This window comes from Rhinoderma darwinii, chromosome 1, assembly GCF_050947455.1.
Source record: "Rhinoderma darwinii isolate aRhiDar2 chromosome 1, aRhiDar2.hap1, whole genome shotgun sequence".
Lineage (NCBI taxonomy): Eukaryota > Metazoa > Chordata > Amphibia > Anura > Rhinodermatidae > Rhinoderma > Rhinoderma darwinii.
The window spans coordinates 625,058,320-625,084,418 of record NC_134687.1 but is presented as its reverse complement, the minus strand read 5'-3'; the positions used below and the strand labels follow the sequence as shown (position 1 = coordinate 625,084,418).

At 43.0% G+C, this 26,099-nt stretch overlaps 1 protein-coding gene across 1 annotated transcript in view; it reads right to left on the bottom strand.

Annotated features, from left to right (window-relative positions):
* The window catches only part of OXCT1 (3-oxoacid CoA-transferase 1), a 78,168-nt gene that overhangs the window by 26,731 nt on the left and 25,338 nt on the right, over positions 1-26,099 (bottom strand). The window contains exons 10-13 of the mRNA XM_075842329.1: positions 25,068-25,162; positions 24,778-24,826; positions 24,115-24,187; positions 23,787-23,862 (exon numbers count right to left, since the gene is read on the bottom strand). Coding sequence (XP_075698444.1) covers positions 23,787-23,862; positions 24,115-24,187; positions 24,778-24,826; positions 25,068-25,162 — 293 coding nt within the window. The remainder of the gene's footprint in view (positions 1-23,786; positions 23,863-24,114; positions 24,188-24,777; positions 24,827-25,067; positions 25,163-26,099) is intronic.

Here is a 26,099-nt window from a genome sequence, read left to right as displayed (position 1 = left end):
GTAGTTGGGCGGTTTAGGGGGTCTCGCTGCAGCGCTGGGTACAATCTGTGTTCACTGAAATACAAATGACTAATGGGTCTACAAGGGCCGTCCACTATTCTGTCACCAGCCCCAACTGAATCACAAACACACATACATGGTGCTATTAATCTGTACAGATGGAGCAGAGCACGCCTACAGATGCAAGTACAAGACAGGTCCCATAAACGATCATTCTTCTTAGTCTGTGCACTGTGATATTAGACTCATTCGCAATCAGTCTAACATATACAAGTGCAGGATGACTGAACCGATTACAAAAATTAGGAATCCCTGTGAATGTAATTCCCTACTCTACCAGCCCTCTTCATGAATGACCAGATAATAGAGCAGGTAAGTGGGGATGAATTTCAGGACAATACCCGGTATTGTACCCAAAAGTGTTTCCCATAAAGGAACCGCATGCAAAACCACCACATATTGCAATTTTTGTATACAAACAATACCAAGACGACTTAACTGGTGGCCGACACAGGACGAGTATGCTTGTCCTGAGCGGCGAGCACTTCGCGCATTAGGACGAGCATACTCGTCCTGTGACAGCCGTCTGTACGCGCGATCGAGAGCGGGGCAACGGCTGTAATACACAACCACGGCCCCGCTCTGACAGCGGAGAGGAGAGAAACATCTTCTCTCCGCTTTTAACCCTTTGAACGCCGCGATGACAGCTGATCGCGGCGTACAAGGAGGGGGAACTGCACATTGATCGCGTCACAGAAAATAACTGACGCGATCAAAGCCCACAACTCATATGGCCAGACAGCCCAGGGTCCATTGAAGGACCCCAGGGCTGTCTGTACACAGGCAGTTGTTAGGGCATACCTCAGTATGCCCTAACAACAGGAAATATGTTCAATCAGCAACAGGCTAATGTACTGGCATAAATATCTATGCCAGTACATTAGTTACAAAATAAAAATCGAAATGATAAATCCCTTTATGGAATAAAAAAAATAAAAAAAAGTTCAATGAATGTAAAAAAAAAAAAAAAAATGGTAAATAAATAAATAAAAAGTAAAAAAAATACACAGAAACACACATTTTTTATAATAAATCAACTTTTTAAAATATAAGTCCCAAAACATGAAATAATATAGACATATTTGGTATCGCCACGACCGTAACAACCTGTACAACAAATGTATAACATTATTTATGATGATCGGTGTATGGTGTAAAAAAATAAATATTAAAACTGCAGCGGAACTGCGTTTTTTCTGCATTTTCGGCCAAAAATTTTTTTATAGAAATTAAACGATAATGTATTTGTACCAAAAAATGGTACCTACATAAAGTACAACTCGTCCCGTAAAAAACAAAGTCTCATACAACTACGTCGTACAAAAAATAAAAGCGTTATGAGCGTCGGGATGCAAAGAGGGAAATGTAAAAAAAATTGCTCTGTCCTCAAGGCCAAAATTGGCCGTGTCCTTAAGGGGTTAAAGCAGCTCCAAACCACAAAAGTTGCGTGGAATCATCATCGTACAATGGATTTGAAAAATACACAGTCGCAGACTAGCAAAAGCCGCAGATCATCGTGCCAATCTGCAGCCAAGATTCAAGCTGCGGATTTGTCTACTGCAAACCCTAACTGTGTGAACATAGGCCAAGGGCTCAGGCACACAGTTGAATTAATGGTCTACAAATACAGAGCTGTACAGAACCGTAATACAGCTCCTATAGAAATCTACGAGTCCTAGTGATATATGTTTTTATTTGTGCAATGCGTATGCAATAAATGTAGTATTTTCTTAAACGAGCTCTGCATCTGTGTAAGCTGAAAATGATCAAGACACGGTTTCTGCTTTTGGATGTAAACAAGATTTCCATTCACTGACAGAAAGCACCTCATAATAATGTCGAGTATAAAAACATTTCAATGAGGAGTATGGACAACCCCTTCCTGCGACTTGAACTCCCGGTCATCACTTGATATATACCCAGAATCTCTTTTCTTTTGTTCTTTGTCGTTACGCCATGTGCTATAAACAACATGTTAACGTGTGTAAGGGTCCGTTCACAAGTGTTGGATTTGGGTGCCGATTCCGCATCAGTAGATGCTTTTTGCAGCAACCCTCCAGTCTAGGTAATGGAAGTACTGCCAAGCAGAGCATTCCCTTCTAATTCATCCATATACCCGAATAGGGCATATAGACCAGGGCCATTTTAAGGAGACAACCCCAATATTAACTATGAAATTCTTCAATATTTGATGTAGTTCTCCTCGGTGTAGGAACTTTCTTTCAGCACGTAATGCTTGAATTTTAAGAATAAAATAAATATACTCTGCGTTTTAGGGCTACAAGGTCACCTAATGAGGGAACAGGAGGATCACCGGGATCGGCATCAGTAAGCTCAAAACTGGAAGAAAAAAAAAAGGTTCATTCGCTGCTTTCTGTGGTAATGCGCCGTCTCCACGACTAGTCATCCAGTCTCGGAGCGCGCCCTAATGGAGACACTTTAACTATGAAGCGAAATGTAATAGGATTATTACAAATCTTTATAGAAGATAAGAATCCTTTTTTTTTTTTTAAATTAAAGGCATCAAAACATAACTTGGGATGCCTTACAACCGCCTCCTAAATTGTTCACAACCTTGCTCTCGTATGTATGTATGTATGTATGTATGTATGGTTGTATATATGTATGGTTGTATATATGTATGTATGGTTGTATGGTTGTATATATGTATGTATGGTTGTATATATGTATGTATGGTTGTATATATGTATGTATGGTTGTATGTATATATATATATATATATATATATATATATGTATGTGTTTGTGTGGTTGTATATATGTATGTATGGTTGTATATATGTATGTATGTATGGTTGTATGTATATATGGTTGTATGTATGTATGTATGTATGGTTGTATGTATGTATGTATGTATGTATGGATGGATGTATGGATGGATGTATGTATGGATGTATGGATGTATGTATGGTTGTATATATGTATGGTTGTATATACAGTATGTATGTATGTATGTATGTTTGTATATATGTATGTATGTATGTATGTATGGTTGTATATACAGTATGTATGGTTATATATACAGTATGTATGGTTGTATATACAGTATGTATGGTTGTATATACAGTATGTATGGTTGTATATATGTATGTATGGTTGTATGTATGTATGGTTGTATATACAGTATGTATGGTTGTATATACAGTATGTATGTATGGTTGTATGTATGTATGTATGGTTGTATATACAGTATGTATGTTTGTTTGTTTGTATGCATGTATGGTTGTATATACAGTATGTATGGTTGTATGTATGTATGGTTGTATGTATGTATGGTTGTAGGTATGGTTGGTTGTAGGTATGGTTGGTTGTAGGTATGGTTGTATGTATGTATGGTTGTATATACAGTATGTATGGTTGTATGTATGTATGTTTGTATGTATGTATGGTTGTATATACAGTATGTATGGTTGTATATACAGTATGTATGTTTGTATGTATGTATGGTTGTATATACAGTATGTATGGTTGTATGTATGGTTGGTTGTATGTATGGTTGGTTGTATGTATGGTTGTATATACAGTATGTATGGTTGTACGTATGTATGCTCTGAATGTAAATTTTGTTTCTTTATACACTCAAAAAACATTAAAAAGAGAAGAATTCATTTTTGCTATATAACCTAAAGACCGGCTACAGCATACAGGACCCCAAATACTGACAGAGCTCTGTGCAGCCATTACTATCGATTACATTGTCCGACTAGGGTACCTTGGTGTATCCAGAGACCGTTTTTCTTAAGATCCCTGCTCATTACCCGGATGACGCTCAAAATTGATCTCTCTGTCCCGGATGTTATCTCTCTGCTATCCAGGGATCAAGACGATCAGCCATCTCCCCCCACTCCCTAAAACTCAGCATGAACTAATATAGAATTAATCACCCCCCCCCCCCCCAACCAACCCCTTCCCAGAATGATCAGTCTTATAAAGTGAGGAAATATCCCTAAACATGATGAGGGTACAGCCCTAATTTTGCGATGTCTCCCCTTCTAAGTTGTCCCTGTACGGTGGCTAGCCAGTTGTGCAGGGAACCGCAGCCGACCTCATTCACCAGGAACGGCGCTGTATAAGGCAAACAGTAAAGGAGTCCTTCATTCCCAGGATCTGTGGGGGTCCCAGAGATCAAACGCACCGATCATGAAGTAACGGCATATCCTAGCAATATACTATCACTTTATAAGATGGGAATAACCCTTTAATAGTTCCAAACCTTCACCAGTCTCACCTTGGAAGGACAGGGCAGAATTAGACTGCACAACCCAAATCTTCAGAATAGCTTAAACTATACTGGATGAACAACTTCTACCATTACCTACTATATAACTACCCTAGATGTATTAGATGTATAGTATAATCTCTTGCTCACCTTAAGCTTCTCAAAAAGTAGAGTTTACCTTTAAAGGGGTCTCCGCTTCAGACAATCCCTGCTTGTTAGAAGGTATAAGTAGATCACAAAGTGTCCTCCCTGCTGGATCCCCAGCAATCAGCTGTGATCTGTGGGGAAACCTGGAAGTGCTCAATTTCCCTGTAGCACCACCACAGGGGAAATGAAGTATTACACAGGTGTCCATTCATATTAATGTGTTATCTGTGTACTGCAGGACAGGTCTCCTCCAGAGGGAGAGAGATGGACGATCTTTATAACCGCTCTCCACTCTGACCAAGAGATGAGGATCCTGAACAGAGTACACCCCCTATATTAACTCTGAATTCCCTAATAGGGTGTATGACAAAGGGTCACAGGGGTAGGGTTGTGACAACTCAAATTTCTACAAAGAAGGAAAAAACAGAATCATTGGTGTAAGAGCACACTTTTTTTCTGGGTAGCGTTGTCCTTAAAGGAGATACATATTTTTGTTTCTATAGAGGTTGTTATCTTTTAGGGCATTTTACCGCTACCTGGTGGCACTCAGAAAGGTCAGCCACTTGTACAGGAGATTGCATTTCATTTACGTTTCGGAGACGTAATCATCCACATTAATCCCAGAAGAACATTTTATATTTCTAATAATCACAATTTAGTTCGGGATGAATTCATTTTCTTGAAGGGATTAATTCATCAGTTACTGCTTGTACAGACAGTTTTCACTGTCCACAGCAGCCGGACCTATTTCTTACATACTAGCAGTCAAACGTTTTAAGTTGCGTACACTATTCCGGCGTGCATCATCCTTTAACGACGATAAACTTCTAATCACCTTGCACGGTAAGTCTGTTTCTGTACGGAATTGCCCTATTAAAAAGGTCCAGAAGCCCATCCTGAATGCATAGTGACTCATGTAATATTTGGTGGAGGAGGGATAATGATTTGGGACTTTTTTTCAGGGTTCCGCCACTTATTTCCAGTGAAGAGTTAATGCCGCAGCATACAGATCTATTTTACACACGTGCATGCTTCCAACTTTCTGGTAACAGTTTGGGTTTTAGCCCTTTGTTCCAGCAGGACTGTACCCCAGGGGGACGACGACATACTTTAGGCCATATAAGCAAAAAGTAGGTGACGGACAGAATAGAACAGGACTGCAGAATCAGACTACACAGCGTTGGTTTTTTGTCTGTTACCATGGAGACAAAAATAGGTCTGCATAGGGGCTGTAAACACAAAATAGGATATTTTTAAAGAAGACCATTAAAGTTTCTTCAGTTTTAACTTTAGATGCATTGGGACAAATCAAAAAACATTTGGTTGCAAAGGTGTTAAAACAAGAAAATATTCCACTTCTGAGATCAGTCTCTCCATAATCCATGCGTTTATAGGTCATAAGTAGATTTGCCCAATGCATCATAACGGCCAGCAGTTGACAAGTCGTCCCTAAAAGTATGCCCGTAAGGTGACAAATCTTTATTTCCTGATAGTCCTACGGCAGCACACTTAAGGGGTTAAGATACTTCATCTGACCGGATAGAAGAGACATATTACTCAGCAGTGATTAAACAATTAGGGAGGTCCCAGGTAACCTTAAATAGAGCCCAAATCCCTTCAGAAAGCGTATTTTTTCTCTTCTATGAACATGGATAGCTGAAGACATCTATACCAAAATGCTTTATACAGAGGGGGTTCATCTGTCCCTAAGCTGCGACCGGTGAGGACATGGGGGATTGTATACTGGGGGGGGTTTCCTCCGTCCATGAGCCTGGCTTCTGAAAATCTTACCTGGAGGTAATGAGAAGCCACGCTACCAGTCTGGAGCGGCATACAGCTTTTACCTGTCCTTCAGCACCTAGACGTGGATCCCATACACCTCCGGACGGGTGTCCCAAGATGGACGCCTCCGAGGTAGGGTGTACGCTGGACTCCGGCGCATGCGCTGTGCACTCTCCCTGCTTCGGTACGGTCTGCGCATGCGCAAGAATGGAAGTCTCGCGGGATCCCGGCGGTTCAAGAAAGGACCGCGAATACGGGGCTAAGGCGCTGGTTCAGCTGCTCGACCCTGTAGATTAAGGTACCCAAAACTTTCATTGTGTTAAAGTGAGAAGGGTTTTGCTTCCTTGAGACCACTTCGATAAGATTGTAAATTGCATGCCTTTTTTCCCCCAGATGGCAAGTCCTGAATCTCTAGGGAAACGTAAAAGGAAATCCAAGCACAATGTGTGTAAAGGTGGTCAGAAACCGTTGCCAGGGGATTGGGACCAGTGTTTCTGCTCATCTTGCAGACCTCCTGAACAATCCCTCCATACTGAAACCGTGGGGTTTCTGTCCTGGTTTAAAGATCAGCTTAGAGATACCTTTCAGGAGATTAAGTCGGCTGCTATGCCGAAAAAAAATCGAAAAGGTAGAAAGCAGTCGCCCTCTCCGCAATCCCCTTCCGAATATGATCTATCCGTGGAGGATCTGGATTCAAAGGACTCTGATGGGGGAACCCTTAGAGAATATTTATCTGTTAGATAAAGACAAGGTCCCGCACTTGCTGAAAGCAGTCAAACGGACTGTTGAGACCGATAAAGATGTGCCTCATAAACCCAAAAAGGAACAACTTTATTATTTTCCGGTCAATAAAGACAGAGTCCTTCCCTCCCATTCTGTTATTACAGATTGGGTCCAGAAAGATTGGGATAAGCTGGAGAGGCGCATCAATAAAGGGGCGAGGTTTAAACACATCTACAAAACAGATACCAAGTTTAGTTCTAACTGGGATGTTCCGCCCAAAAGTTGATCTTGCGGTCGCCAGATTGTCAAAGAAATCTGTGTATCCTTGAGAGGGATCCTCACTCTTAAAGGATCCAATGGATCGCAGAGCTGATTCTATATTAAAAAAAGCCTACACTTCGTCGGCTGCGGCGTGTAAAATGGCATCAGCTTCCATCCCGGTTGCCAGAGCCCTTCGTACATGGCTTAGTCAGTTCTATCAAGATCTGGAGAAGGGCGTACCGAGAGAGAAGATCTTGCACAATATCCCTCTCATGAAAGCGGCTGCAGAGTTTTTGTGTGACGAGCCTCTGGATGTCTTGAAGTTTTCTTCCAGATCCCTGGCTCTCTCTAATATGGCGCGTAGAACCCTCTGGATCAAGCAATGGACAGGGGACGTGCCATCTAAGAATAATTTCTGTTCTCTACCATTTCATCCCTCTTCTCTCTTCGGCCCTCAGCTGGAAGACATCCTTAAATTAATAAATTATGAAAAGGGGGTTTCCTTCCCACGTCCTCCAAAGTGGTCGCCATTTAAAACTGTTCCAAAAGTTCCCCTAAGGGTCAAAAATATTTGTGAGGGTGACAGGCAGCGTAGACTCAAATGCAAGCAGGAGGGTAACTACTCCTTCAGGAAGAAGTCACCCTTTAAAAGAAAACCTAACTTATGACGCCAAGAGAGAGGAGAGGAGTGTACAGTAGGTGGAAGACTAGGAAAGTTTGTTCACCTATGGCTAAAAACATCCACAGACGCTTGGGTCAGATCCATCATCCAGAATGGCTACTCGCTGGAACTAAACACCGTTCCAAAGAACAGATTCTGTATAAACAGAAGAAGAAATCCTATTGTTCTCAGTCTTATTCAGGACTTCATAAGGAAGGGAGCATTGGAGGAAGTCCCGGATCATCAGCGGGGTCGGGGAGTGTACTCCCCTATCTTTGCCGTTCCAAAAAAGGAAGACAAGCGGTGGTTAGTGATAGAACTGATTCAGATATGTTAAATCTTTGTAAAGAAAAAGTTCAAAATGGAATCTATACAATCAGTCAAATATTATCCAAGGGGGAGATTTTCTAGCCACTATCGATCTGCAAAATGCATGTCTTCATATTCCGGTCCTGAAGAAACAGGAAATTTCTTCGGGTAGCAGTTCTTGTTCATCATCAAGTCACCTGCCTACCCTTTGGGATAATGTCAGCGCCCGAGTGTTTACGAAGGCAGCGGTGGTACGGTCTGCAGTACTACGCATGAAAGGGATCTTCGTATGTCCGTACCTGGACAATTGACTGGTGAGAGCCCTGTCAGAAGACATTCTCATGAAACCGTGCGAGATGAGCATGTCTAGAGTAACTTTTAGGTGTTTTATCATAAACCTCCAAAAGTCTCATTTAATACCATGCACCAAGTTGAAATACTTAGGCTTCATGGTAGATACACAGAAAATGTCACGGACTCTGTCCAGCGACCGGATATGTTCTATCCGTCAGAGTGTTAGGCCTTCTAACATCGGCTATCTAGGCGGCACCCTTGGCAAGGACACACATCCAAATGTTACAATCCAACATACTAAAAAGTTGGGACAAGAGAATAGTTTCACTCGGACACCTTAAAGAGGCTCTGTCACCAGATTTTGCAACCCCTATCTGCTATTGCAGAAGATCGGCGCTGCAATGTAGATTACAGTAACGTTTTTATTTTTAAAAAACGAGCATTTTTGGCCAAGTTATGACCATTTTTGTAGTTATGCAAATGAGGCTTGCAAAAGTCCAAGTGGGTGTGTTTAAAAGTAAAAGTCCAACTGGGCGTGTATTATGTGCGTACATCGGGGCGTGTTTACTACTTTTACTAGCTGGGCGTTCTGATGAGAAGTATCATCCACTTCTCTTCAGAACGCCCAGCTTCTGGCAGATCACGCTGTGACGTCACTTCCCCAGGTCCTGCATCGTGTCAGACGAGCGAGGACACATCGGCACCAGAGGCTTCAGTTGATTCTGCAGCAGCATCAGCGTTTGCAGGTAAGTAGCTACATTGACTTACCTGCTAACGCCGATGCTGCTGCAGAATCAACTGAAGCCTCTGGTGCCGATGTGTCCTCGCTCGTCTGACACGATGCAGGACCTGTGAGTGACGTCACAGCGTGATCTGGCAGAAGCTGGGCGTTCTGAAGAGAAGTGGATGATACTTATCAGAACGCCCAGCTAGTAAAAGTATTAAAAACACCCCGATGTACGCACATAATACACGCCCACTTGGACTTTTACTGTAAACACGCCCACTTGGACTTTTGCAAGCCTCATTTGCATAACTACAAAAATGGTCATAACTTGGCCAAAAATGCTCGTTTTTTAAAAATAAAAACGTTACTGTAATCTACATTGCAGCGCCGATCTGCTGCAATAGCAGATAGGGGTTGCAAAATCTGGTGACAGAGCCTCTTTAATATCACTGCCTCCGGATGTGAAACAGGACCTCCAGTGGTGGCTGGTACCCGACCATCTCGATCGAGGCAGATCAGAGACCAGTTCATCGGATACTCCTCACTACGGATGCCTCAGGCTCAGGCTGGGGTGCACATGTGGGATCATGGGTGCAAAAGAAATGGTCCAAACACGACAGCTGCTTTTCATCCAACATTAAAGAGCTCAGGGCGATCAAACTAGCCCTATTACAGGAAATGGATTCACCCAGAAAAGTGGAGCTTGAATCCGGAAGTCTTCCTCCAAATCACCAGGAAGATGGGCAAACCATCTTTAGACGTCATGGCGACCGCAAAGAATGCCAAATTAAGGAAGTTCTGCTCCCTCAACAGGTCGGATCACCCATATGCCATAGACAGTCTATCGTTGAGTTGGGAAAAGACCTTCATATATGTCTTTCCCCCCATCCCTCTAATTCCTCGGGTGTTGAGGAAAATAAGGGACAAGAAAGTGAAGGCCATAGCGATCATTCCTCATTGGCCCAGAAGGGCATGGTTTCCGCTCATGTTGAATCTCTCGAACGGCAACTTCATCCCACATTAGACAGGTTACAGTTAACGGCATGGAAACTGAACGACATTCTCTAAAAAATAAGGGCTTCTCTGATGAAGTAGTTAATACCCTATTAGCCTCCAGGAAACCCAGTACAACGAAAATATATTCTCGAATATGGCTTATATTTTCAAAATTGTGTCAGGTCAATGACAGGTCACCAGATACAGTGGCCACAGTATAAGGGCTTATTTAGACGAACGTGTAATACGTCCATGCAACGTGCAGGATTTTCACGCGCCTCGCACGGACCTATGTTAGTCTATGGGGCCGTGCAGACTGTCCGTGAGTTTCACACAGCGTGTGTCCGCTGCATGAAACTCACAACACGTCCTATATTTGTGCGTTGTTCGCGCATCACGCACCCATTGAAGTCAATGGGTACGTGAAAATCATGCGCAGCACACGGAAGAACTTCCGTGTGACGCGCGTGATTCGCGCAACAGCTGTAAAAACTATGGGTGAAAACAGAAAAGCACCACGTGCTTTTCTGTTTACAAACATACAGTGTGTAATAATGATGGCGGCTGCGCGAAAATCACGCAGCTGCGCACCATATGATGACACACGGAGCGGTTAAGCACCTTTTGCGCACGCAAAATGTACTCGCTTGTGTAAATCCGGCCTTACAGTTTCTGCAAGACGGATACCCGAAAGGCCTCTAGCCCAATACATTAAAAATGCATTTAACGGCCATTAATGCCAATTCAGAGGGGAGGTTCTCCAACCATCCACCGATTACCAGATTCCTGAAAGCAGTTCAAAAATTAAAGCCATACTATCACAATCCTCTGCCCTCTTGGGAGTTGCCCATTGTTTTGAAGAACGTCAGCCGTGCCCCATTTGAGCCGCTTCATAGTATAAGCCTTACGCTTCTCTCATATAAAACCCTATTCTTGATAGCCATTACCTCCGCAAGGCGGGTTGGCGAGTTGCAAGCTCTGTCCTGTAAAGAGCCTTATCTTAGGATTTTGCCCGAGTGTGTTATCCTTAGAACAATGCCAGGGTTCTTACCAAAAGTACCATCCAGCTCCAACTTAAACCAAGAGATAGTTTTGCCGGTCCCATCAGTAGACTCAGCCTCTGATACCCCTATTGATTCACAACGCTTAGACGTAAGGAGGTCCAAACTTGCGTATCTAGAAATAACGGCCCCCTTTAGACAATCCGAAGGGCTGTTCCTCCAATTTCAGGGGCCAAATAAGGGGAATAAAGCCAGCAAAGCCTCACTAGCTAGATGGCTCAAAGAAATCATGAGGGACTGCTACTCCTTGGAAGGCCTAGAGTCCCCCTAAGATATTCGGGCCCACTCAACCAGGTCCACATCGTGGGCAGAAAGATGCCATGTCCCCTTAGACCAGGTCTGCAAAGCAGCCACTTGGTCTTCTTCCTCGACCTTCATTAAACACTATAGGCTCGACGACTTTTCTTCTGAAGGTTCTGCCTTTGGCAGGAAAATACTACTGGGAGCATCCAAAGCTTAAAGAGGCTCTGTCACCAGATTCTCAAACCCCTATCTCCTATTGCATGTGATTGGCGCTGCAATGCAGAGAACAGTAAAGTTTTTTGGTTTTTTTAAAACGTTCATTTTTGGCCAAGTTATGAGCTATTTTATATATATGCAAATGAGCTTTGAAATGGACAACTGGGCGTGTTTTTTTCCGTTATGTCCAACTGGGCGTGTATTGTGTTTTTAACTGGGCGTCTTTACTTGTTTTACTAACTGGGCGTTGTGAATAGAAGTGTATGGTCACTGATTCGTCAGCATCATTCAGCATCATACACTCCTCTCCATTCATTTACACAGCACATAGTGTTCTTACTAGAACGATGTGCAGCCACATACACAAGTGTCCTGATAATGAATACACATGACCTCCAGCCTGGACGTCATGTGTACTCAGAATTCTGACACTTCTGAATCCTGTGAGATTTCCAGCCAGGGAAAACGAAATCTCATTTACCTCGTAATCTCGCGAGATTAAATGCGGGTTGCTGGAATCTCACAGAAAAGATTCAGAAGTGTCAGGATTCTGAATAGACATGACGTCCAGGCTGGAGGTCATGTGTATTCATTATCAGGACACTTGTGTATGTGGCTGCACATCGTTCTAGTAAGAACGTGATGCTGCTGCGTAAATGAATGGAGAGGAGTGTATGACGCTGACTGGTCACTGATTCGTCAGCATCATACACTTCTCTCCACAACGCCCAGTTAGTAAAACAAGTAAACACACCCAGTTGTCCATTTCAAAGCTCATTTGCATATATATATATATATATATATATATATATATATATATATATATATATATATATATATATATATATATATAAATAAAATAGATCATAACTTGGCCAAAAATGAACGTTTAAAAAAAAAAAAAACACGTTACTGTTATCTACATTGCAGCGCCGATCACATGCAATAGGAGATAGGGGTTTGAGAATTTGGTGACAGAGCCTCTTTAAGTCTGCTGCCTATGGACTCCAGGAAATGAAAATTTCAGGTAAATTTTCCACAAACTTTTAGACCAGGGACACAAATGGCCAATAGCGGGGTTCAAAATTGGTTCACAATACTGCAACACACACAGCCGGATTCACACAGAACAAACTACAGTCTCTTCTCAACCTAAGGAGACCAACTTGTCAACACCAGACTACAATTTATCTCAGTTTCTGGTCATGGCATAAATGGCGCCTAGAGCTAAAAAACAAAATGCACATGCCTAGCTCATAAGCAACTCCCTTTCTAATAAACATAAATGCATAGTACCATTCCCATCATGCATCAGGGTAATACAGATTCATTATTCTATTTACCCTATCAGAAGCTTTGTTCTGCGCTCAGTGTCTCCCTCCGCTGACCACTTGCCTTTTGGCAGCTACTTTGGGAACATTTCTGGCTCAGAAAAGTATTTGCCCCTATTCAGACCCATTCAGCCACCATGGGCTCACAATATTAAATGTAAAGATATTTACCACAGATACGAACACTTGGACAAAATGCAAATGGACAAAAATATACCCGATTGGGGAGAATTTTAATCCTTAAAGTGAACGTTCATCTTTTATCATCAGGGGGAGTGTAGGAGATAATAGAATACGGTTATTCTTATATTTGCAGTAAGCTCCCTCTAGTGGTGGCTGCAGGAAAACCGTTTCATTAACTCCATGTCTACACGCGGGGAATTTTAAAGAGGCTCGGTCACCAGATTTTGCAACCCCTATCTCCTATTGCAGCAGATAGGCGCTGCAATGTAGATTACAGTAACGTTCTTGGTTTCTTTTTAAAAACGAGCATTTTTGGCCAAGTTATGACCATTTTTATATTTATGCAAATGAGGCTTTCTAAAGTACAACTGGGCGTGTATTGTGTTCGTTACATCGGGGCGTTTTTACTACTTTTACTAGCTGGGCGTTCTGATGAGAAGTATCATCCACTTCTCTTCAGAACGCCCAGCTTCTGGCAGTGCAGACACAGCGTGTTCTCGAGAGATCACGCTGTGACGTCACTCACTTCCTGCCCCAGGTCCTGCATCGTGTCAGACGAGCAAGGACACATCGGCACCAGAGGCTACAGTTGATTCTGCAGCAGCATCGGCGTTTGCAGGTAAGTCTATGTAGCTACTTACCTGCAAACGCCGATGCTGCTGCAGAATCAAATGTAGCCTCTGGTGCCGGTGTCCTCGCTCGTCCGACACGATGCAGGACCTGGGGCAGGAAGTGAGTGACGTCACAGCGTGATCTCTCGAGAACACGCTGTGTGTCTGTGCACTGCCAGAAGCTGGGCGTTCTGAAGAGAAGTGGATGATGCTGATTCGTCAGAACGCCCAGCTAGTAAAAGTAGTAAACACGCCCCGATGTACGCACATAATACACGCCCAGTTGTACTTTAGAAAGCCTCATTTGCATAAATATAAAAATGGTCATAACTTGGCCAAAAATGCTCGTTTTTTTAAAATAAAAACGTTACTCTTATCTACATTGCAGCGCCGATCTGCTGCAATAGCAGATAGGGGCTGCAAAATCTGATGACAGAGCCTCTTTGAGCCCTGCATCATCAATTGTGCCAAAATGCTATAAAAATTATTTCTTTAGAAAGCTACTTTTATTTTAGAGAAAAAATTACCAGTGAGCCTCTTCTACAGACTAAAATGCTGCCTTTCTGCATGCCTGTTACATGGAGGAAAGACCGGAAAAAGCTTTTTTGGGGGTTCTTGTGGAGCGTTAAAGGAACAGTGTCACCCAAAAAAAATTTTTTATATCAGTTTGATGTTAGTGTTTTATTAAAAACTTTTGTATTTATTTGTGTTACTTTTTTTTATTTTTACACTTTTTCTTCCCTATGGGGGCTGCCACTTTTTTTTCCATTTCTGTATGTGTCGATTAACGACACATACAGACATGGAATACGGCAGCTACAGTCCCATAGAGAATGCGAACGGGAGCCGTTCCATCCACTATGGTGTACGCCGTCTGTGTGGGAACGGCGCATGCGCCTCTCCCACACAGTCCAAGTTGAACTGAGCGCCGTCCGGCGCCATTTTCCTGTAGACCGGGAGTCGCGGCCGGACAGTAAGATTACTACTTCCGGTCGCGGCTTCCGGACTTGTGCACTTGGAGCAGCGGCAGCAGACGGACCGGAGGGAGCGGCGGCGGCAGGAGCAGGTAAGTGTTTCAGTGTGTTTTACTAGTGTATGTTAACCTACTACACTGTGTGTTAGCTCAAAAAATGGCGACACACAGTGTAGGAGGTTTGACCGTTCAATCCCCTCGTTTCTCCCGGCACTAGCCAGGATAAAGGAGGGGGGGATTCTTAGAGCTCACTAGAGCGAGGGATTTTTTTCCAATTTTGCAGCATAAAGCAATGTGGTTGCTTTACCGCATGCAATGCTGCAATTTTGGGAATTGCTCCATCTAGTGACCAGTGCTGGGAAATATTATAAATTAGAATCTAATTTATAATATTTCCTGACTCGTGAAAAAAATTAAAAAAAATTAGAACAATGTTTAATCACCTACACACTAATTGTTTAACTGCTAGCAACACATTCCCTTTAAAAGGGGCTTACCGAGTGTTGTACCATTAAAGTCTGATTGCATGTGGATAGATCAGAGATTCCCATGGATCCTGGATATCGGGGTGAGTCGTCCCTGTTGCCACACATGCATTCACAGGGCCACTATAAGGGCTGTACAGAAATTACTCCAGACAAGGGACCGGCCACAAAAATAAGAAAAAAGCAACCTGCACGCCGCCCATATTAAATTATCTCCAGCGGTAGTTGGTTTAAAGAAAGGAACGGGCCCTGCAATATATACCGCGTTCTAAATTATTATGCAAATATTATTTTTCGCTGATTTTCCTAAATAGTCGATGCAAATGACAGTCAGTATAATCTTCAAGCCATCAACCGTTGGAGTATAATGCAAATTTTATTGAACAAATCTCCTAATGATAACAGATTTTTTTATTTTTTTTTAGAAATAAAAAACTCAAAATGCACTGTTTCAAATTATTATGCACAACAGAGATCAAAACATTTTAAAGGTTGTAAAGAGAACTAAAATGGTAATTTGTTGAATTTGTAGCATCAGGAGGTCATATTTACAGAAATCAAAAGCTCTTTCAATCCAAAAAAACTTAACAGGCCAAGTTACATGGTAACATAGGACCCCTTCTCTGATATCACCTTCACAATTCTTGCAACCATTGAATTTGTGAGTATTTGGACAGTTTGTGCTTGAATATCTTTGCAGGATGTCAGAATAGCCTCCTAGAGCTTCTGTTTTGATGTGAACTGCCTCCCACCCTCATAGATATTTTGCATGAGGATGCTCCAAAGGTTCTCAATAGGGTTGAGGTCAGGGGAACATGGGGGCCACACCAAGAGTTTCTCTCCTTTTATGCCCATAGCAGCCAATGACACAGAGGTATTCTTTGCAGCATGAGATGGTGCATTGTCATGCATGAAGATAACTTTGCTACTGAAGGTACGGTTCTTCTTTTTGTACCACGGAAGAAAGTGCTCAGTCAAACTCTACGTACTTTGCAGAGGTCATTTTCACACCGTCAGGGACCCTAAAGGGGCCTACCAGCTCTCTCCCCATGATTCCAGCCCAAAACATGACTCCGCCACCTCCTTGCTGACGTCGCAGCCTTGTTGGGACATGGTGGCCATTGACCAACCATCCACTACTCCATCCATCTGGACCATCTAGGGTTGCACGGCACTCGTCAGTAAACACGGTTTGAAAATTAGTCTTCATGTATTTCTGAGCCCACTGCAACCGTTTCTGCTTGTGAGTATTGTTTAGGGGTGGCCGAATAATAGCTTTATGCACACTTACAAACCTCTGGAGGATCCTACACCTTGAGGTTCACGGGACTCCAGAGGCACCAGCGGCTTCAAATACCCGTTTGCTGCTTTGAAATGGCATTTTAGCAGCTGCTCTCCTAATCCTATTAATTTGTCTGGCAGAAACCTTCCTCATTATGCCTTTATCTGAACGAACCCGTCTGTGCTCTGAATCAGCCACAAATCTTTTCACTGTACGATGATCACGCCTAAGTTTTGTTGAAATATCCAATGTTTTCATACCTTGTCCAAGGTATTGCACTATTTCACGCTTTTCGGCAGCAGAGAGATCCACATTATTAAGCAGGCCACAGGTTTCATGCAATATGGGAAAGAAAAAGGAACGTCCTTAAGTAGTTTCTTTGATTGGGCACACCTGGCAAACTAATTATCACAGGTGTCTGAGATTGATTACAATGATCCAAAGAGCCCTAAGTCACAATACCATCCATGAGTTTAATTGAAAAACTAATAATTAAATGTTTAGGACACTTAAATCCAATGTGCATAATAATTTGGTACACTGTGTAATGTAAATATATACTTTCTCCAAAGTAACTATGGCTTGGGCCCTGTTTCACAAGGTTCTGACGCTGGTTAGCCACCACACACGATGTCCTGACGAGGCAGAATCAGGACCTTTTAAAGCAGGACCCCAGTGGCGTCAGGATCGTGGGGCTCCAGAAGTGAAGACGGAGCGGTAAGTACACAGGCTGGTCCGGGGGCTGAACTAATTTAAAGAGGCTCTGTCACCAGATTTTGCAGCCCCTATCTGCTATTGCAGCAGATCGGCGCTGCAATGTAGATTACAGTAACGTTTTTATTTTTGGCCAAGTTATAACCATTTTTGTATTTATGCAAATGAGGCTTGCAAAAGTACAACTGGGCGTGTTGAAAAGTAAAAGTCCAAGTGGGCGTGTATTATCTACATTGCAGCGCCTATCTGCTGCAATAGCAGATAGGGGCTGCAAAATCTGGTGACAGAGCCTCTTTAAGGATCTGGTCTGGAGTCAATTAATTTCATTATCTGGTCTGGTGTGTGCACAGACGACGTGGGTGAGACTACGGGCAGGCATGCCACAGTGGTGCGAGATCTTAGGGCCTGCAGGAGCGGCCAGCACTGCAACTTGAGTGACTATGCAATGATTTTTAAGTTGCCCCCTACTGTCTCCCACAGAGCCTCTGCCGTCCTGTCTCTCCCCACGAGGCTGTCAGGTTGGGTCTCCCTTTTTTGCCCCACTCCCACCCCTGCCACTATCCACTCTCTTAGCCCTCTCCTTACGGAGACCTAGTCTCCCTCGTCCCCTGACAGAGCCCCTGCCCCTCTAAAGAGCTACTGACACTTTCTGTTTCCACCCCTGGGTAATTGGGGGGCAGATGCCTTGACGGAATGGGGCCCAGAAATTTCTGACGGCGGCCCTGTTCACCACTATAGTCTATATACTTGACATTTTCAGGTTTGGTTGGGGTGCCAGGTGGTCAGACCGGCACGGATGACACTTATGGCAATGTGAAGTGGATAAACCATAAAAGTCATTCAGCAGAAAACTCCAATACGTCTTAACAGTGCAAAAAGACACTACAGCCTGCCAAGACCCTCAACGAATGGAGCTTTGAACCTCATGTAAAGCTGTCACTACAAATAAGCGTCAGGTTAGGAGGTGGCGCTCCAAGGAACACAAAACTATTATTTTAGGAAATGTCAAGTGATGGGATTTTAGAAGCAGCAATTTAGGCTTTAGCGCTTATTAGCTTTAGGGCTTTGCTGTCACTGATCCAATGATTTATTTGCTTCTGTATCCTATCAGTGCCGCAGTTTTGGTCATAAATATTAATGAATCTCCGGGAGGCATCATCTATCATATTTATCAGTTTTAATCTTTTTAAGGTTTTACTAAGGCTCCACTTTGGTGTCAGAAACGGGTCCAGCAGCTCCAGATGCTTCATTAGTCAAAGAGAAGTTATATTTATAGGAGGAAGATGGATCCGAGCAATTTCCATAAGAGAGTTTAAGCAACTAATTATGCCAACTCTAAGAGAATTGCAAGTCAAGAATTCAGAGCTGCGGATACGTCGCATATGCATATGGTGGGGGGGGGCCTGCAAGAGAGCGCATCAACGGTCTTATCGTAAGGTAAAATACTAAGAGCCTTAAAAGGGTTTGCCACATCACAACGCTTCTTAGGAATATGCTATCACTATCCAGAGGGGGTACAATCTCTGGGACCCCCCCGCCGATCGAGAATGTAGAATCTGCAGCACTTCATCCTCTTCAAGCTTTACCTCACACCGTGGTGCAATGGTTGGAGATTACTTTTAAAGGGGACGTATCCTCAGAAAATGACATTTAACTCAGGATTTGTAAACATTAAAAAAAAAAAAAAAAATTATTGCAGTTCCCACACTGGCCACTGGACACGATAAACTGACATTTCCTGCAGCTCACTTGTCAGCTTGGCTGTACATACTGGGACATCACTATACAGGCAGATAAGGCTTTGTATACAGCTCCCCTGCAGCTTCCTGGTCTCTGGGGGTAGGGGCTGTACTCTATTTCTTCCTGGAGACTGTATAAGGTCTCATTCAGAGGGCCGTAATTCAGCAGTATTAGGGCCTGTTCACATCACCGTTGCCCTTCCGTTGGGTTAACTCCTCAACGGAAAGGCAAACTGAAACCTCAGCTTCTGTTTCCCTCACCGTGGAATTCAATGGTGACAGAAACCTAGCTAATAGTTTCCGTCTGTCACCGTTGTGACAGACGGAAACCATTAGCTAGGTTTCCGTCACCATTGAGTTCCATGGTGAGGGAAACAGAAGCTGAGGTTTCCGTTTACCTTTCCACTGAGTGGCTAACCCGACGGAAACCTGATGTAACCCCTCAGCGGAAACGAACGCTGATGTGAACACACCCTTAGGCTTCGTTCACGGGTTCCGTCAGAGCTTTCCGTCAAGGTAACACATTAACGGAACCCTGACTGAAACAAACGGAAACCGTTGCATCACCATTGATTTCAGTGCGCTATCCGTCAATGATGATGCAATGGTCAATGATCAATGGTGAGGATATCCGATGGTGATGCAAACCTATGGTTTCCATTTGCTTCAGTCCGGGTTCTGTCCATGGTTTCCCCAGACGGAAAATTCCAACGGAACCCACGAATGGAGCCCTGACGCAGACATGATCGTAGCCGTACCGCCACCTGAAAGAGCCCTTTGTCAACATTTTCATCTATCTATCTTTCTATCCAACAGGCACTAGTTTACCTCCTCCCCCAACCACAGCAGGCTATACGCTCGTTTTTTTATTATTTTGTATGTATAGTGCATAATGTCTGAATCTGAATTCTCATAAAAACCAGGAAAAAAGTAATAATAATTTATTTCGATTTTCCAGAAACAAAAAAAAAAAAATTAAAAAAATAAGAAGGAAGAGATGACAAGAAAAAAACCAAAATAAAATGTTTGAAGTGTTAACTGCCTGCCACAGACTGATCGTAGTTACAGCCGCCGCTTATCTGCTGGAAGAGATAACGCTGCTCTACAGATCTACAAACAACATCAAAAACGCTTTGGAGAACAGCAATAATTTCTCACCAAAGAAACTTTCCTGTGAGATTTTCATCTCTGCATCAAATCTTTGCATAATGGTAGCATAGAGAAAAAGGCCAGTCGTCGTCATCCCCACCACCTTAGATTTTTTTTTTAAACAAACAAAATGTGGGTTTTTTGGGTCTGGAATATTTATGTACAGTAGTAATTCTTACAGTAAGATCACAATGTCACGCTAGACATAGGGCAGTACATGCTATAGGTCTCTGAAACCTTACGTTATGCAACACCCCAACCCCCCTTGAGCCCTGCACTAGGTATAATTAGTAATAGTTTTGTCTGGAGTGTTTTTAGAAAGAAGAAATGTATAACCTATTCTGCTTCAAGTGTACATTAGAAAATGATTTGTTTTAGGGCTATCAGCAACTGATTCACTTCTCATCCAAGCTCTAACGGAGGCCCAAAATCTTCTACAAAACAAAAAAATTCCTGCTTATAAATCACTTCAGAAATAGGGACTCTTTTTTTTTTCCCCTTGGGACTATAAAATAATAAAAATACATGTTAAAAATCTTGCCGTTCTTACACTAGCTTCTAAAGCAGAGAAGAGGCGGATACCTCCTCTTGTCTCACTTGCTGGCTTTGCTATGTAGACTGGAACAGAGTCATCTCATGATCATTAGAGGGTGGGGGAGTTAATGACAGCTCTACTGTACTGCTAGAGGCCTAGATAAGGCAGGAAAGAACACACACACACGCAGCTCCCCTGCCACTCCCTGGTTTTTGGTAGAGGGACAATTCTCCATTACTCCCTGAAGACTGTAATAATCGGAGACATTTTTCTGTCAATTAACTCCCATTCATTGCAGCTGCCATAAAGCACACACACACCCTGCTGTACTGTGTATACAGACAATACAGGAAGAAAGTACGTGCCACCAATATGGCCGCCCCCAGGGTTGGTTTGAAAACTGAAATGTAATTACTTTTAGGGAATAAAACAGGTTCTGTTCTACCGAATGATTCTCTTCCTTTTTAGAGTATTATCCCTTGCACAGGGCAATGTCAGCTTTGAAATACATCATAAACTTCATGAAAGTCTAGGATGCAGCAGCTCACAGCCCATGACTGACCACGCTCGGACGCTCTGGTGCTACGGGGCGAGCAGCAAGACTCCGGTTCCCCTCACCAGCTACATGACCTTCTCTGAAGGTGTCACAGATACCTCCCACATCACAATAGGCACCTGAAGGAAGAAAGCCAACAATTGCAGCCAACACAAGCACGTAAATAGACTGTACTTCGATATCTGCGCTGGCTCCAACCACCTTAGGAAAGGGTCACAATGTCTTATGTGAGCATAGCGGGGTGTGCAATGACAGAACTCCGAAAGACTGTAGTATAGCAAGTCTAAACAATATATTAATAACGAATTAATAAACCAACACATACATACTATGTAGGCTGCTTGCGACTTTAGAACAGTATACCATTATATGCTAAACATATAAAAAGAAATAGAAATAGTATTACACGGTCTGACCCAAAGTATATGGGCAGCCGACCTACTACTAGCAATGTTTGTCTATGGAGGTTACATGGCTGTGTGATTGATTTTATGCACCTATTTGCAATGGGAGTGGCCGAAACACCTGCACAAAATTAGGAGGGGTGTCCACATACTTTTGGCCATATAGTGTATATATTTTGTTTAATATGGCTCTACCAGGGTAGACGAAGAACATGTTTTAGGTCGGGTTACCACATAGCATAAAAGCTGCAGAATTTCCTCAACCGAATTGTGTGCGGAAATTCCGCAGCATTTACAGTAGCAGCAAAGTGGATGAGATTTTGAAAATCTCATGCCCGCGCTGTGCGAAAAAATGCAGCGTAAACGTTAATAAAAAGACCTGCGGTGCAAAATTTAAATCCGTAGCATGTCAATTTATGCTGCGTTTTTGTTGATTTTCTGTTGCGTGTTTCCCCCATTAAATTCAAAGGGGACGCAAAACCCGCGACAGATAACCAAGTGTTGCGACTTATTCGCAGCTATTACGCAGTGAAAATATCACAGGCTGCAGCGTCACATGGCCTGCAACGTCATCATACGAGGCCAGACCACCTGCAGAGAAGAAGAAGACCGGGGGTAAGCATGAACAGCTATCTTCCGCAGCGGATATTCCATTCGAAAAACCGCACCACACTGGTGCGATTTTTTGGGACGGAATGTACTTCAGGTTCCAGGTCAGACACGCTGTGTGATTTTTACGCAACGTATCCGCCTCGTAGGAACCCGGCCTTAGAGTCTGTATACCGCTCTTGCTCTCCCAAGAGAAACTAAAAATAAAGTGGTTTCTTGCAAGAAATTCGGGAGTCTCGATACCAGGACCCCAAGGATCTGAATTTTGGACACGTCACTAGGACATGTCAAGTTTTGCTACACGACAATGATTTAATAGTAAAAAGAAACTGGATATACTGTATAACACCTAATAAAACGAGAATATTGAACTATACAAGGGATTGTCCAGGATTAGTAAAAAATGGGTGCTTACGTCCAGACACAGCGCCACACCTGTCCACGTGTTTGTGTCTGGTATTGAAGCTCAGCTGCATTGAAGTGTATGGGGCTGAGCTGCAATACCAGACACAACCCATGGACAGGTGTGGCGCTGTTTCCAATGTGGCACTGCTGAGTTTTATTGTAGGGACCACAGGAAGAATATTTCTATTGCTGCACTAATATAGATATTGTGCCTGCTTGTCCTGGGGCTGCCATGGTAGAATGGGCACCTCCCTAATGAATAGCAGTCACATAACAAGAGTTAGTCTGTTGACGCTGCCAGGACAAACCCAGAGCAAGCAGAATATCTACATGACTGCAGCAGTCGGTGGGAGAAGCAAATAAACGTAGTCTAGAAAGAAGTGATGCGTGATATATTTACATGGACACGATAAGTTAGCCAGTCACCCATAGAAATCCTCTTACACAAGTAGAACGAAATCCTCCTCCTCAAATTAAGAACTAACTCATGGACACGTGCCTGGACCCCACCATTTGCCAAGATTTAAATGGACTCCCTATAAAGTGTCCAAACATTTGCCGCAATGTAGAGAACTCAAATTTGCTGTGGCGCAGATAAATAACATCGGTCATCGTAAAGAAGTACAGGCGACTTATACAGCTTTAAAGCGTAACGGCGGGTCCAAAAAAAAAAAAAAACCCCTGTGTACAGGACCTTTGTAAAGAGTTTCCCCTCCAAAGCTCAACCATTAACGAATTGGAAACAAGGAGAGGTCCCAGCACAAATCGGGAGTTATCATTCTCAGCCATGTTACAGAAAGTGGAGCTGCAGCCCGGTCACGGTCACCAAACAAGCCTGCTAGCTAACATTACGAGTGTGAATGAGCCGATTCTCTACTTTCTCCTGGTTTAGAAGAGGCAAAAAGGGCTGTCCGATTACAACTTCAAGTGGAATACCCTTTTAAAAGCATGACAACATGCCAATAAGTAGGCAGCAAACATAAGTACATACATACTGCATTCAAGATGAAAAACGCACGTAAAAGTAAAGATCACAGAATCACTGATATAACATAATACACATTAAAATTAGAATGTAAGGCAATACTCACAGGAATCATCCAGTTGGCAAGATCTCCATATTTAGACACCTGCATAGCTCCCAACATTGTCAAATCAACATGTCCCCTATGTGAGAAAATCAGACACGGAAATAAGCGACGCAAACATTTCTCCTGATCACTAAAACACAAGGTAAAATTACTTCCACGATCATAAGAGTAGTGCTTTTTAACATGTATAATGTAGACTTGCAGCTCTCATTCTATGTTGACTAGATAAGAGTACAACTGATCAACGGTAAGTTACCAGCAACAGATTCCCAAAACCACAGCGGCCGCATTTCTATATTCAGTGACGTAGGAGATATGGGGTACTCACCCTCTAATCATGGCAAAGGAGTCGTCACTGGAGAAATACGCCGCTCCTGGAAGGACTGTGACTGTTTCTTTACCTAACAGAACAGGAAGCGTGAATAGTCATTAGTACCAAGACATAAAGCCGTCTATAGATAAACAATAAAAGTCAAACACTTAATAATTTACATATAAAGGGAATTCACTGTGTACATACATTACTTATCTTGCACGGATCCTGTATTATACTTCAGAGCTGCACTCACTATTCTGCTGGTGGAGTCACTGTGTACTTATCCTGCATTATACTTCAGAGCTGCACTCCCTATTCTACTGGAGGAGTCACTGTGTACATACATTACTTATCCTGTACTGATCTGGGGTTACAGCCTGTATTCGACTTCAGAGCTGCATTCACTATTCTACTGGAGGAGTCACTGTGTACATACATTACTTATCCTGTACTGATCCGGAGTTAAATCCTGTATTATACTCCAGAGCTGAATACACCCCCAACAGTGCAACTCCAATAATAAAACGTAACCTGCTGCATTGCATTCTGGGGGAGCCATTCTTGCAACATCAGATTACTGCACAGTGTGCCAGTGTTAAACAAAATTTTCTAGGTTGCTCTAAAAAAAAAAACGGTATAATATCCCTACAGTGGTACTATGGACAACATTTATACCTGCATTGATGAGATCAGGATCCACTTCATCTTCCGTGGGGTAAGGACCCTGGAGAAAACATGGGCACAGTATTTAGCACCAATAGAACGATATACTGCATCAGCCTATGAATAGGAAATGTAGCAACTGGTAAACAGAAAACAAGTAATATATAGATCCGTCTTCCTTTGCGGCCTCTGCCCTCTACTTCTTACAAGCATTTCTTAGTCTTGACCGTTTTCCAAGCGACCACAGGAAATAGCAGCGGAAGAAAGAAACGGTTATGATTCAGAGTATAAAATCGACCTACCAGGCCAAGGACGCCGTTTTCGCTCTGAAGGTGAACCGTGATATCTTTCTTTATGAAGTTGCTGGCCAGCATTGGAATGCCAATACCCAGATTTGCTGCAATTTTACTACGTTAAGGTAGAATAAATCTTTAAAAATATAAATCTGTACATCGATATCTGAATGTACTTTTATCTAGGAAGCTGCAGAGAAGGAAACAACCCGTTTATCTCCTAAGGCCCTGTTCATAAAGTTTTTTGCAGGCAGAAAAATCTGCCTCCGAACTCCTTCAGGAATTTTGAGGCAGAATTTGACTGAATGCGCCATTTTGCCGGCAGCCATTGAAGTTAATGCAAGGACCGCGGGCGAAAAAACGTTCAGAAACTAGTGCAGTAGGTTTTCTGCCTCTCATTGTTTCAATGGGAGGTCAGAGGTGGAAACCGCAGCAAGAAAGGACATGCCGCTTTTTTTCCCCACTAGTGGACAAAAGCCACCCGGGGAAAAAAAAAAAAGAAAACACCTCCACCTCCTATTGAAATAAATGGGGCCAATTTCGGCTGTTTTTTGGAGGAGATTCCAAAGCAATTTCCATGTAAAAAAAAAACCTCCGCATAAAATCAATAGTACGAGCGACCATAATAAACTGTAATATATCTTATTAGAGGAGAATACCCATTTCTCTACTTATCCTCCTCCACCCCACTTACTAACGGTTCACTCATTATGAATATACTGCTTTTTCGGCCTCCTCAAGATGAGACAGACTGTCAGCTCACTTAGGGGCTCGGGTTACATCTGCCCATAGAAGTCTAAAGAGAGGGGAGGAGGAGGAAGCAGCAGCAAAATGAGAGGCAGAGACACAAAGACGCTAGTGCAGCTTCTAGTAAGCGTTATAGGTTACACCAGTGCTGGACTTATAGCTACACTAATGCTGCTCATTAACCCCCTCACGACTGCCATACGGCTATATACATTCCAACTGCCGATGCCCCGTGCAGTTGTCACATATATAAACGTTGGAACCTGGAACGGGGTTCAATGAGTGCAGTGCTAC